The sequence below is a fragment of the Hevea brasiliensis genome, chromosome 8 (genome assembly GCF_030052815.1).
Source record: "Hevea brasiliensis isolate MT/VB/25A 57/8 chromosome 8, ASM3005281v1, whole genome shotgun sequence".
Taxonomy (NCBI): Eukaryota; Viridiplantae; Streptophyta; class Magnoliopsida; order Malpighiales; family Euphorbiaceae; genus Hevea; species Hevea brasiliensis.
Window position 1 is genome coordinate 16842525 of NC_079500.1, and position 15453 is coordinate 16857977.

Here is a 15453-nt window from a genome sequence, read left to right on the forward strand (position 1 = left end):
AAATAATTAAAATTATATTATTAAAATTATGAAATCTATTTTTTGAAAATAGTATGTATTTTTAATATTTATTATATTAATAAAAAATGACAATGTTTTAAAATTTTAATTTTTATAAAATGTATTTATTTTATATTATAAATTTATGTAAAGTGATAATCATTTTTATCAAAGAATTATTTTATAAAAAATATATCAGATAAATAAAAAAAATTTACACTTTAATTCAATATTTTTAAAAAATAATATAATAGAATGTTATTTTTAATTAATAATAATGTTATATATTTTTATTGTTCTTAAAATTAAATAATTTAATTCATTATTAGTATTTTATTTTTTTATTATATTAATAAAAGAAAATATTATATTTATATATTTTAAAATAATATTATTTTTTTTATTAATTTAATATATTTTCTGTAATTTATAAAAAAATAAATATTAATTTACATAAAATTTAAATTATTTTTTGAATAAAAAATTTTTATTACATTTTAAATGAAATAATCATGAAAACTACTTATAATATATTTATAAAAAAAATTAAATAGGTATTTTAATTAATTATATCATAAATTAATTAAAATTTTATTATTATAGTAAGTAAAAATTTATTAAATTAAATTAAATAAAAATTTTTTAATTTAAAATTAATTTAATTATAATAATTTATTTTATTGAAAATTAATTAAAAATTAAATTAAAAAATAAACATTATAAATTACCCATGCATTGGGTAGTATGCTTGTTTTTTATATAATAATAAAGTTTGTTAATTTAAACTGTGAAATTTTTTTCCGTTGTTAATACACAAATTTTTTTCATGAGTTATTAATATTATTTTAGAAAAATTAAATGTTATTTTTATTTATAAAACTATGGATTTTTTTTATGATTGGTTCTATGACCTATGCTATGCTTGGTATGTAACTTTAATGATTATTTTATTATAATATGATTAATTTGCGTAATTGATAACTAGAAAAAAAAAATTTACAGTGTGATTATTTTATGATCACTTTATTATTATATAATTTTTAAATTATTTATTATATTAAAATATTTTTTAATCAATAAAATTAACTTTTAATATAAAATTTCAATTAAAAATAAATATAAAATATATTTTATATTATAAATATATTTTCTATCATAAATAAAAACATTTAAATATAAAGTTTAAATTAATAAATTATTTTGTTAATCAAATAAAATTTAAAAATTATATTGTAATTTAATGTTATTTTCTCAAATTTAATTTAGTCTTTTTAGCTATAATTGTGACAATTAATTAAATTCTAATTACAGGACACATAAAAAAAATTGACTACAATTGCGAAAAACCAAAAAATTTTAAATTCTTTTTATACAATAGGCCAATGAAATTTTGTAATTTTATTATAATATTTGTTTTACATTCTCTCTTGACTCATTATTATTATTATTATTTTGAAACCACTCTCCTAAATTATTAAAAACTAATAATCAATGAATTTATTAAATAATCATACATTCTCTTAAAATAATTGATCATAATGTTTATTCTCTTATTAACGAATTTATTATATGTTTTTTAAATTAAAGGTTGCATTTAATATAATCTCAACTTTGAGAACTAATTTTATAATTATTAAATTAAATATTTATATCAAAATTTATACAAAATTAATATAAATTCATATACAAATATTTTATCTAATTGTTATAAAATTAACTATGAAGTTGAGCATACAATAATTGCTTCCTAAATCAAACATTTCCATTCTTAAATATAGTAATGAAATACTTAATTCGCCACAAAAGAGAAGCAGAAGGCAAGGGAAATAATTAAATAAAAAAAAAGCTCGAATTAATATCATCATTCTTTTTGTTTGCGGTGGATAGAAATCTTTTCATGTAATTTGAATTTTGGATATATTTTTATGGATCTCGAATTATAACCCAATAAAAAAGTTTCGCATTACAACTCTATTGGAATAAAGTGAGGTCTATGGTAGCGAAGGGCACGAGTTAACAAGCTTGAGAATATTGTAAAATTCAGCACCTTGCAATAGAGTTCTACGTAATTGTATTTTACTCTTTTCCATCGTAATAGAATTTTTTCTCCCGTTTTACGATGCAAACTATGGTCAAATCATGGAATATTTTCTCTTTTCTATATTGTGTTGTATGATTATATGTGTGCCTTTAAATTTACATGCTTACTATAACACATATTTATACAGAAGTCGATATCTGTATGTGCAGCAGCACCAACGATGTGAAATCCACCAATCCATGTCAAAATATAAAAGGAAAATAGAGGTAAAAATAAGAAATCAAATATCAAATTTCCTTTCTTGTATTATGCATTTGATGAACATATAATTATTATATAAAGGATGCAATAAATTGACAAGTATTCTGTACTTTTACTCCTTTCCTTGCCTGGCATTAAAATGAAGGGAAGAACCTGTTAAGGTTGTAAGGCAGTGAATAGAACTCTGCACTCCTAGAGTCTTGATCAAAATTTCTGAATTTCCTCCACCAGTGCCTACCGCTGTCGCGCCTGGTTGAGCTGTGCCTCAGGCTGTGAGTCCAGTCCAAGAAGAATGCAACTATAATTGCCACCGTTGCCGGAGATGAGAAAATCACTTGCATTATGTTGTTGAACTACAAGCAAAAAAAGAAAAAGGGAAAAACAGAACTGCTTAAGAGGATGAACATGAATTTCTTCATATAAATGCACATAATTGCTACATTGCAAAATAAGCTGCAATTCAAATATAACGCACCCAGATGGCACCAGTGTGAACAGGGCCACGTCCAGAAATTAAAAGATATTCATTGAAGTATTGTGGCACAGAGAGACCCATGAAGAGAGAAAAGCCAAGGATAAACTTTGTCCTGAAGCTATTCAGGTTGCAGAACTGGAGAAATCCAAGACCAGCTGAACCTACTCATGCCACAAGTATATCACAATAAAGTTAATTTAAATTGTATCTTTCAAGAGTGATTAAAAAGTAGGACAACAGAGCACGCATGACAAGAATATGTTACAGTAGTCACTGATTCTTCTTTTATTGATTTAAGCACTTAAGTTTCTCAACTAATCAACTTGTTGGACAATTAAATTATGGTGGTACCACATCTTGTTTGCACTTTGATTATCCAGTTAATTATGTGAGATTGATCAGATATGATTATTGATGAGAGCATAGTAGTAATCAAATATAACACTATTAAAATAACATTAAAATAAATAAACTCTAGAAATACCTAAAATTATTCAAATATAACTTCAGTTAACAACAGAAATCTAAACCTACAAGAAATACTATTACTAAAAGCCAGTAGGCATCCCACATGAAGAATATATTTGCTTTGGTTTCTGAAAAGAGTCATTAAATTCGGTTACATCACATAGTTTGTGTTATGGAAACTTCATTGACAGTAAGAATGGACATAGGTAAGGACAAGTTTTATACCACTAGGATCAAAGAGGCCCCTATACAATATTAGGAAAAACAATTCAACTTGTAAGTTCTAAGCAATTGATGAGGCTCGGCTCTTACAAGGTCTTTCAGTCAATTTGCAAAAAAATACAACATTTTGGAGGGTTAGACAACCCTGAGTTGACTCCAGTTAAATTATTTAGATTCTTCATAATCTGAACCTGCCCAACCATTACCACAAGACACTCTAGTGTCAGCATAGTACAGATGGGCACCTCATGGCATAGATCCATAATTGCCCCTTTCTATAAAGTCTAGAATAGTATTCATAAGTTAAAAGAAGAGGAAAATTCACCCAAAGTTCAGAATTTATGCAGTCCTTCCTTTAAGAATCGGAAGATTCAGCAACCGTCTTACAGGGAAGAAGTGAAACCAAGTTTTAAATGCAATAACACCCTCATAACACCCATCAAAATTTATCAAAACTCGTTTCTCTTGTAAAATAAAGTTTCAAACTCCTAATTAAACATCAGTTGGCCCCTTGATAATTGGTTGGCCACAGAATAGATTTCAGCCATATTATTGACTATGATGTTATGAAGAGATACATACACACATATGCGAAGAGGATGCAGTACAGAGCTGCCACGATTGGCAAGGGTATGGAAGCGAGAAGAGCCCCAAATTTTCCTGTTAGAGATGAATAATGACGCAATTAAAGCAACCAAAGAGTGAACAAAATTATAAACATTTAGCTAAGGTCCTAATTGCAAGATTGTTTAAGCAGAAATTTGTAAGAAAATAGAGAATTATCAATGATCAGTTAAGACAAGACAAAAATAGAATGTAGAGCATAATATGGAAAACTGCACCTAACACAGAAAAGAAAAGCATAAAGCCAGCTGATATTTGAACCACTCTCTGACTTCCAACTCGTGTTAATCCCAAAAGACCCGCATTTTCACTACAAGTACAACAGAGAATTATTACATCACAGCATTAGCAGAAGAAAATACTTGGATTAGAACGTCTACCAATTCAATACGCTGAACCATTGCAACCATTCAGCACTTTCATACATCTGCCTATGTGATTTACAACAGCATATCCTTGAATAAGCAACAGAATCATTTGCAATTAAAAGATCTTAGAAAGCAATACACAATTTTTTTTCCTTAAACTTTCTTCAAAAGGATAGTTGTAGTATTCAATTTAATTCAATGAAACTTCAACTGTTCAACATTCTCTTCAAGAAAAAAAAATGCCTGTTTTCCTCTTCTCACCAGAATGCCACAATATAAAAACTAGATTAAGAAAACCTTGAAGCTGGTTTAAGATTTTTCAAGTTGATTATTAATGCATTAAGTATAGTCAAATGAAGGTCAGAGTGGTAGACAACATCTAAAAATTATCTTCTACTACAAAAGGGAAATAACTAACTTCAAAAGTCCAAAGTCATTACACTGAAGCAGTCGAGCCACTTCCTGTACCAAAAGCTCCAGCGAGCAAAGTTCCCAATCCCTGGATATTCATAGAAGTCAAAAAGGTGAGAGATCAGAACCAGCAATTACGGAGTGTAAGAGATCCTAAAAGAATTATAACAAGACTTCTAGGATCATCCATTACCAGCCAGCCAATACCTCGGCTAAGTACAGAAGGTGGTATTGGAGTAGCACTGCCATATCTTGATGCTGCAATGATTGTCCCAGTAGACTGCCGCCAATAAATAAGATAAATAATGAGAAAGATAGATATGAAAAATATTAAAGCACTAGTTAGAAACCTTTCAGGAAGATACAACTAGTAATAAAGGAAGAACATGAACAAAGGACCCAATAATTCAAGGCATCCAAACAAGTATATCCAGCTTTCACTTTGTTGACATTCATAAGACTAAGAGCATTGAGACTGCATCCAGAAATAAGTTATCACCCAGAACAAACTTTATAGCCAATTTTGTTGTGCATGATGTTAAAACAAGAAGAATATATTTTAGTGCTAACAACGTCCTTGCTTTCAGAAAAGTTGAAATAAGTGAATCATTGTATTGAGCATCACTAATGACTACTTACAACAAAGACCATTCCCTGATCTTCACAAAGCAGGAAGCTGCATTAGGGCCGCCCTTTTATTGTATTGGGAATTCATAAAAGTAATAGATGATGAAATGCTCTTGAAAAATTTTACCTCAACAACAGCAACAAAACAAGCAGCCATCATTGCAAAAGTATCACCAGCATCAAAAGTAGGACGTCCCCATTGAAATGGATATGGAACTCTTATCCTGCATACAAAGCGAAGTAAAAATAATTGAATGTCTTACTGATTTTCACTCGAGAGATATTGCATAAGCTTAAGAAATAATAATAAATCAACAAACTAGTAGCAGTAGAATACAATGATACAGTCAGGTAATTCTCTCTTTCTGATGTACGATACTGCTTACCATATTCCAAACTACAAGTAATATTTTAGGTATGTATAAATTGAACTCCTCAACTATTTACAGCAATGAATGAGAGAAGTATAGTTCATTATTTTGTGGCAATTAATGTGTGAGAATGAAAAAGCATATACTTTCAAATCTATATGCATTGTTGAAGTTGTCAGGCTTATAATAAGAACATGTCCAGCAGCAAATCCTACTTTATCATATACTAGAAAAACAGAAATTAGATAAAGAAGTGATAAAAATAAATAAATAAATGACTGCATTGCAAGCTGTTTTTATCAACTGGGCTTGCATGGACAATTATGATAGTAAGCCATCTTTTTTGGTACACATTATGGTTGTACTAGATCCACTGGTACATATTAAAAAAATTTAGTAGTCCACTTCATTGTTGTGCTTGTGAGTTATTAGAAGCAATAAATTACCCAATGGATATATGAAAGTGCATGCCTATTGCAGATTTCAGGAAACAATAATGTGTACATTACTAAGAAAGAGATGCAATCAAATGAATCAAAGCTAGGTTGTTTGATGTGAGCTCACCAAGGAGCAGCACTAAGTAGCCCAGAACGATCAGTGCGGCAACTAATTTGTGTGCTTGTAGGCTTATTATCATATGCACCAGCTACTGTCAAAATTTCTGCATAAGCCCATACAATTGCAACAGAGAATAGGACGGCAAATTGATCCAGTTTGATTCCTTTTGATTTCATCAAATGAGGAAGAAACTGCAATAGAATTGGTTACAAGCAAGATAAAACCTTAATAAAAGTGGGTAAATTATTTTCCAAAGTTAAGGATGCATGATAAACAAAGGAATATTATGTTCCCACTAAATCAGCAAGCAGTAATGAAGCCCAAAACTGTATGTCCCTCCTAAGAACCAATCTAAGAGGTAATCCATAGTCCCACCCCAGATTACCATTTATCATGCCAATTGAAGTAGATTATGAATGCAAATAGAGTCACCACTCACCTGAGATAAGAGGACAACCATAACCAATGCTGGAAGTCCAATTTCAACACATTTTGCCAGCTGGAAGCATCAAGAGAAAACATTATGCAAATTAGTGTCCAAATGGAAGAAAAGGCAGCACTAAAACATATAATTCCATACAAAATTGTTCTGCCAGCATAACAAATAATTTAATAGGTCAAGACAATCAGGCAGTACAGTTCATAATGAACCATCTGTTCAAACAATTGGCAACGGTAGGAGCAGAGATAAAATTAGTCACGGAAAAGGTGTTATAAAGAAGCAAGTAGTTAATTCAAATAAGCTCAGTTTATATATCATCAAGATTCATTGGTCTGAGAACAATAGCTGTTAAATGAAAATGATTACAATATTAATAAAAATAAAAAGGACATGAAGTCATTTTGTCTTTCCCTTATATTACCACGCAGCATTGACAAATCAAAGAGACTGTGATACAGAATTGTTTTGAAGCATTTAGACTTGTATTCATGACTTTGTAGAAGTTACTTCACTGATTGGTGACAATTCAAACAAATATGAAAAAGTTTTCCTACTCTTACCAAACAGAACATATTTTCAGGAATTATCTTGCACTTGTGATTTTGGTTTTTACAAAGGCAATCAGCAGTTGTTGTGCAAGAAGTTTTAGCTTTCTTACTTGTGGAAATCCATGTGCATAAAGCCCAAGTCCAGTGAGAGTCACAAGAGGAACAGCAGCAAGAGGGCTAAGAAATCTACATCATAAGACATCCGAAAATGGCTCCTTAAAGTAAGCAGATAATGCATAAAGACCTCTTAATCCATTATGACACTTGTAAAGCAACTAACCTTGCAAAAATTCTCCAGAACCCAAAGAAACCAATGACTATTTGAAAGAATGATGCAATAATAAGTGCTCCTTGTATAGCTCTCATAGATTGTTTAAACCTCTAAAAACCATAAAGGAGGGTAATTCAAAGATCATCAGCACAAAAATAAATTAAAAAATTGATTAACCAATTCTAAACTAAATCTTCACTTTCCTAATCTTCTTTTCAAAATACTAATCAATTTTAAAGCATTCTCATCCATCTTCTTCAAGAAAAAAGCAACCAAATAAACTAGAACATGCATTCACAAAAACTGAGAGTAAATCAACCTGATGGGGACTGAGAAATGTGTTGTTGTTGTTGTTACTCGACAAAACAATGGAGATGGCAGGGATAATGAAAGCATAGGATCCTCCAATCACCACTGGAAGCCGAGTCCCAAACCAAGTCTGCAAGAGCGTGTTTATTCCAGCAACAAAAAGCAAAGTGTTGATCAGGTCAGCCTTCTCCACCTAATACCAAAACAGGGGAATGACCAATTCAAAATAAATCATATAATCACGAATTTGAAATTATGAAAAATCTGCCATATAGAAGTATTGCGCCCAATTACATTGCCACCACCCATCAAAGGGACGAGAATGGATGGAATGATCACAGTAGTTCCAAGCATCACTATGTAGTGCTGAAATCCTAAAAATATGGCCTCAGCTGCAATCAATGGGGAAAATTTTAACAGAATTAATTTGTGCACAGGAATTTATTATTAATTTGACCATTATAATTCACCATTAATACTCAACCAATAACTCAGGAACAATGCTCCTGAAGAATGCACGAATATGAAGTCAAATTGGTTATTTTCTTAATCATAAAAATTTGATTATATTGACTTTGAAAACGTTACTTAAAGTGTACCATTAAGAACATTTATTTGTAAGCAATATAAACAAAACTAGCCAGTGGGCGAAAATTAAATTTTGCAGTTGCTAAGAAAAGGAAATATACATAAACAAATATTTTTAAACGAAGAAATTGTAATTAAGTAAAATTTAACTTAGATAGCCCTGTTTGGATAATTGGAAAATGCAGGAAAACGAGATAAGTAGGGGATAAAACCATCGAAGCATAGAATTGTAATTGGATTGCTTATATATCTCGAGAATCTACTAGATTTTTCTTTTTCAACATTTTCAGACACAATAATTGGATAAGTTTTTTTCATTAAAATTAAAGCGGTAAAAATATTCAATTTTAAGAAAAAGGGGAAAATCAAATTTAATAAATCAAAACTTTTCCGTTCATTTTTTTGTTATTTTACTTCCCTATGCTCTGTTTAAATGGAGTGAGAGAAGGGTAATTAATGAGAGGGTAAGGAGGGGGAAGAGTAAGGAGGTTACAATAAAAAAAAAATCGTTTGAAAATGAGTGAATTAATGGAAAGGTAACGTTTATTTTTTATGTTTAGAAAGAGGTGAAAAATGATAAATAATTATTAGAATTATAAAAATATCATTTTCTATTAGACAAAAATTTATTCTTTATTTTTTTTTAATATACAAATTAAGACTTTTTTTTTACTTGATGACCTATAATTTACATTTTTAATTATCTCTTTATGCCAGACCATGGCATATACTATTTCATCATTCAACTTAGATAACTATAAAGTAATACAAATGTCATTTTATTTTTTATTTTTTTGTAACTGCTGTAATATGTTGAAATTGACAATAGTATGATAGTTTTGAGTTTATATGTTTTACAAGTATAAGGGTTATTATGAATATGCTAAGTCAAATGGAGTGGATGTTGGCGTGCCAGTGGGACTTGATGCTCTTACTACATATACAACAAAACATGAAGTAATTTTTTTAGTTTATAATTAGATAATTTATTAAATTAAAAATTTATTATGATAAATCTTCAGTTTACAAATAGTAATGATCTAAAAGGAGGGATTAGAGATCAAGTACAGCCACTTAAAAGAGTTGAAAGAGAAGAATTAAAGACATAATAAAAAAATAAAAAATAAAATAATTTTAAGCACTCCCCTTACATCCCAATTTGGAGGGTAAGAAAATTAGACTTTGAGGGGGTAAAGAAGGATGAGTCTTACCTTATTTACCTTTAACCTTCACTTAATTCAGCTCTTCTCTTCTATTTACCCTTATTTACCCTTCCCTCACCTCGCATCACCCAACCAGAGTGTAACTTTCAAGGCTACCAAACAGAATCTATTTGATAAAAAAATTAAAAAAACAAAAAATAACTGATCATCGTTCACCAATATTTTCGTTTTTTTTCATATATATATATATATATATAGTTCAAGCAATAGAATTTTGGGAAAGAAGAAGAAGAAGAAAAATAAATAAAATGATGCAATCGATACCAGAAAATCGTGAAGTAATCGTAATTACAGTAAGACAAATATACATTTGAGACCAAGAAAATAAAGCATTAAAAAACAAGCAAAAAAAAAAGTCATGCGGGAAATCCGTCAACAATGATTGAAGAATTAGAACAACGAGAATCCAAGTGGAAGAATTCGTTAGCCAACTTTCCAGATTCCTAATGTTTGAATTAAGCCAAACAAAGCAGAAAAACTAAAACAGAGACTGATAACACAGAGAGAGAGAGAGAGAGAGAGAGAGAGAGAGAGAGAGAGTACGCCAAGAAGGAGAACTGGAAACGCAGAAGTCGACTCCAGGGAGCTGGTCTTGGACGGGGAAGGGTGCGAACTCGTCGATCTTGGAGCCGCCTTCGCCTCCTCCGCCTCCAACCGCCATTATCTATTTCTAGAAGCGCACAAGCCTGTGTGTTTCACTCAGGTTTTCGCAAAAGCAACACTACAAAAAGAGAAGTTTATACTGGGAATTGGGAAGCAAACCCAAATTTAGCATACACAGAGATGATTCTCTGTGCATCCCTGAGGAGTGAAGAGTGAAGAGAAGAAGAGAGGAAGAAATGGTTAGGCCGTGACTGTTATGGCTAAGAGAACAATGAGACCGACGTACGTTTTTACTAAATTTATTTGGAGGATTTTGTTATTGTTTAGGAAAGCCACCAAATGGGAAAGCCACCAAATGCATCTGATTGATTGTGACTTTCTTTCTGGCACGTTCGCTGCCGTGTCACCGAAGACAAAGACTTCCCTCCAGTTCCACCCTCCTCCAGCCACCACTCTCTCTCTCTCTGCTAGGAGATTGGTAGACAACATTTTTCACTTAGCTTCCCAATTTTGCCCTTCGGAATTTGTATTACTCTTGCCGTGACACTAATTTATTTGGAGTTTTCTTACCTTACCATCTTATATTTCGTGTGAAAATAATTTATAATTTTTATTTTTTAAAATTTTATATTATATTTCTCTTATTTAAAAAGTAAAATTTTATAAGAATTTAATTTAATTATTTTTTATTAATTTTTATATTTAAAATAAAAAAATTTAATTTTTTTAATTAAAAAAAATATTCTAAAATAAATAAAAAAGAAGCATAATAATTTAATATTTAAAAAAAAGTTAAATATGGTATAAAAAAAATTTCATCCTTAATTGGATGTTAACAGCTATCTTAATGCCCTAGTATGCATTAATTAAATAAATAATAAATAATTAATAATTTAATACCTATTTGACATGCAAATATTGCTATTGTTATCCTATATTAAAGTGTTTTTTTTTTTTTAATTTAATTTGCTCCTTCGGATTTGCATTGCTTCTTGGGGGTGCTTTCATCTAAAACCATTTGCTATGCCAACCATGTTCCCAACAGATGACCCCTTTCATGTATTGTGAGATTACATTAATTATCTTTTATTTTTTAAAATAAATATTAACCACTACAAAGAATTTTATTTTTAAAGTACAAATACTAACAATTTAATAATTAAGAATTTAAATTTTAATAATTTATGTAATTTAAATTAGCTCAATTAATGAGTGTATTAATGATTAAAATATGAATTTTAGGAGTATATCACAATGAAATGATGCAATTTTTTTTTTCTTTATAAATCTCTTTGTTTTGAAGTAAATGGTTTATCTTTGACTAGACTTTTCTCCTATTTTATTGAACAATAACCAAAGTTTGAATTTCGGAATTAAATTAATACATCTCTCAGTCTTTTTTTTTTTTTTTTTTAATCATGATGATGATAAAAAAAATGATTCAGTATTTTTTTATTGAATTAAAAAATAGACAATGCATAAGAATTAATTAACTTGTGATATAGAATTAAATAATTAAATAAATAGTCATAAATAAAAGGAATAGGGTAATTTATAATGGGCCAAATCATATCAAAAAGCTATATCTTTTCATATTTTTACGTTTGTAATTCTAACCTTTTAATTTTGATAAAAAAAAAACTAAAATTAAAATATTTGTAAAAATTTTATCAAAATTTAAAATTTAATTTAGGGGAATGTGTAATTGCTAAGTTGGCATGCATATGACTTATTTTATTATAAAAATATGGATTCCACATAACTCATCATAAATAATTAAAAAAATAATTTCTCTCTCTCTGCATGTGTGCATGGAATAAAATTGCATTTAAAGAATTACGCCACTCTCTCACTCTCTCTTTGTCTGCAAGATTTGCACAATATGGGGAAATTAAGATAATGAAGGATGATACAATAGCGTTGCATTTACAAAAATTACACAAATATATGAATGGGCACTTTTGTTAGGAAGAAAATGAATTGTGTTTTTCGATAGTTATGGGGCAATTATTAGAGACTTATAAGGTGTGTTTTTTTATTGGAATGCTACCAAATTTATTTACTTTAGATTACTTGTGCAATACCTGTCATTTTCTTAATGTCTAAATATCTATCATTGATAGAATATTATAGTGAAAATAAAAACTTCACTAACAATAGAATGGAAGTAAGATATAAAAATATTTTTATATATATACGTTGAGATATTCAAAATGTATTTAAAAATAAAAAATATTTTAAAGATTTTATTTCTCAAAAGTTTAAAAGTGATTGTTTTGGCCAGAAAGAATTTCGGCAGTCGAAATCCTTTTTATGGTTCAAATGTCGATTTGGATAGAATGAACTCTGACAGCCAAAAGCATGACTTTTGGCAACTGAAAGTCCCTCGACTATCAATGGTATAAAAGAGACCAAAGCTTATTCTTTTGCCCAAAACACTTGGTTTTCTCTCCTTCTCTCTCTCTCAACTACTAGGGCATACAAGGAGTTCTTTGAAGAGATTTATTTGGGTTTTTCAAGATCTGGAGGTAGATTCTTCCATTTAGAAGTTTAGAATAGTAGATTCAAGCTTTAGGGTTTTGGTTCTTTCACCTCCAAGCTCTAAGAAAAGAGGTAGCATTTTTTTCTTCTTGATCTAATAGGTAGATCTAAGAAAGTTAATGAGAGATTAGGTTTCTTTAACTTCAATTTCATGAAAAATTATTTTTAAATTGAGTTTTGGGAAGTTTATGTATGCTAGAGTTAGAGTTTTGTGATTTTATGCTGAAGTTGCATGTTTTGTGGTTGGAATAGTTATATTTAAATGTTATAAGCCTTAAATGGCTAGTTCCCCTTGATGGATTGAGTAAAATCTATGTACATGCTATGTTGGATTTGGGAAAAACCTAGAGTTTGAGTTTTTGATTAATGCATGTAGGTACTAAGCATGTTTTCAAGTTGTTTTAGGCCCTAGAGATATGTATATGTAATGGGATTATGTTTTAGAACTTTGGAGTGAGTTTGGGTTTTGGTGGAAGAAGGGTTCTATAGGTTTTCGACTTGGAAATTCTAAAAATTCTCAGGTTCGGCTGTCGAAAGCCAAAGGTTAAGTGGCTGAAGCATGAGGTTTCTCAAAAAATCTAAAAAATTCCCAGGTTTTGCAGTCAAAGTCTAAGACTTTGATAGCCACAATCAACACTGGACAAAAGGGTCATCCAAAGCTTAAGAGTTCGGCAGTTGAAGTTTAAGACTTTAACAGTCAAAGTAGGTTCTACCTGACTTTTTCTCCTGTCTTTCCTAAGCTTCTAAAATAAGGTTCCATGGTTCCCAAGGGTCTAGAATAAGTTGCTCATGATATGTATAGAGTTTTAGAACCTTGTACAACACTCTAAAGTCTAATTTTATAGGATCGAGCCTAAGAGACTCAGAAGGTTAAGGATCCGAGGATACCTACCATTCGAGTTAGATAGTTTATAGGCTATATGAGGTGAGTAACCCTAACCTTAATAAAATATAAACTTTTTAAATTTAATTTATAATCATCCTCATACATCATGTCATATTTATTTAGGATGTAAGTATCTAGAACATGAAGATGTTGCATAATTGCATAATTGTTGTTGGTGCATTGATGGATGTTGGATGACCCACTGACTCCCCCCATGTTTATGACTATGTTATGTTATATATATTATGGATCTATAAGTAAATCCCATTGAGAGATCTTTATAATGCCTCATCAGAGGAGATCTTTATGATGCCCCATTAGGGGAGATCTGTAAGTTGCCCCAAGTGCATGAAACATGTCATGTTTTAAACGAAAGTCCTGAGGAGTTTTATATGAGCTGGGCACATTGGATTTGGGGAATTATTGGTGACATGTCCATCCTACGTAAAATATTTATGATGTGAAAACCCATGTGAACTATGCATTGCATATGTATAAATTAAATAATATAATTAATGTTAGTCAGTTTACTCATTAAGCTTGTATAAACTTACCCCTTTCCCCTAACCCTCAGATGCAGGGTTACAGGACTAAAAGAGTTCTTTAAAGAGAGAGGATTAGGGGTAGTTTTAGCCTTTTCCTTTGTGTATGATGCATGAGTAGATGAACATGTAAAATGTGAATAAATAGCACTATGCTAATAATTAAAGAAAATTAGAGTTATGTAATATTTTTAAGTATGATGACATATGTGTTATGTTAACCCTTTTTGGGAGTTTGCATGTTAAACCATTACACTTTAGAGCTTATGTATGTTAAAGTTCAAATTACGAACTATTTTTATATTATGAATGTATGGAAAAACTAAAGTGTATGGTTTTAGACTATGTTTTGCGAGTTTAGACTTGTTATGGGTTTCGACAGCCTTAAGCTAACCTAATCTCTAGCGCTGGTAATGGCTTCTAGTTTAAGTTGTTACAATTTGAGACTCTATCCGTATGCATTTTGGAAGATGCTAGTAAATTTATTTCTAAATGAGCATAGTGAAGATCTTTTGAATGTCTACGTTAGGATTGGGAGCTAATGATTTTACACATATGGGCATCTATTTTTATAGAAATACGCACACTAATAAAACATATAGCTATGGTAGTTCTAATGTGGGTAACACATGAGAATGGTAATATTAACTTTCATAACTTCTGTTTGAAACTTGTTCAAAACAAATAAATGTTTTGTCTTGAAAACGAAAGGAGGAAGAATTTCTTGCTCGGTCTTTCTTCATATTTTGATTTTACGGTGTATCTTTCAGTTTTTATATTTGGTATTTTGTATTGTTTCCATTATTGATTTCTATAATATTTTCTTTAAAGTTTTATCCAACACCAAAATGGCTTCTTTTATCAAAAAGAGGTCACAACACTTTCATCTATTAGGATCTCTTACAAAACTAATTAAATGTCAGCTGGCTAGCTGTTAGTTAGTGTGCAGTGGACACGACATTTGTCAAGCTACTCACTATATATATTTGATCCCCAACTTTACTGTCAAAGTCTTGTAAATTGTAAACTGTAATTCTTTTGTAAATTAAAAAACCAACAAGTAATTTGCAAAAC

The 15453-nt window shown here is 29.9% G+C and overlaps 1 protein-coding gene across 1 annotated transcript; it reads right to left on the bottom strand.

The window, feature by feature from the left end:
* Positions 1 to 2314: 2314 nt before the first annotated feature.
* On the bottom strand, positions 2315 to 10649 carry LOC110652165 (nucleobase-ascorbate transporter 4-like). The gene is made up of 14 exons (XM_021807696.2): positions 10351 to 10649; positions 8291 to 8388; positions 8007 to 8189; positions 7697 to 7797; positions 7527 to 7602; positions 6866 to 6925; positions 6433 to 6617; positions 5625 to 5721; positions 5064 to 5150; positions 4900 to 4958; positions 4310 to 4401; positions 4050 to 4127; positions 2778 to 2938; positions 2315 to 2655 (listed from the first exon to the last, which is right to left on the bottom strand). Exons 1-14 carry the CDS (start codon positions 10466 to 10468, stop codon positions 2437 to 2439), a joined length of 1614 nt encoding a protein of 537 aa, XP_021663388.2. The 5' UTR covers positions 10469 to 10649; the 3' UTR covers positions 2315 to 2436.
* Positions 10650 to 15453: the final 4804 nt, after the last annotated feature.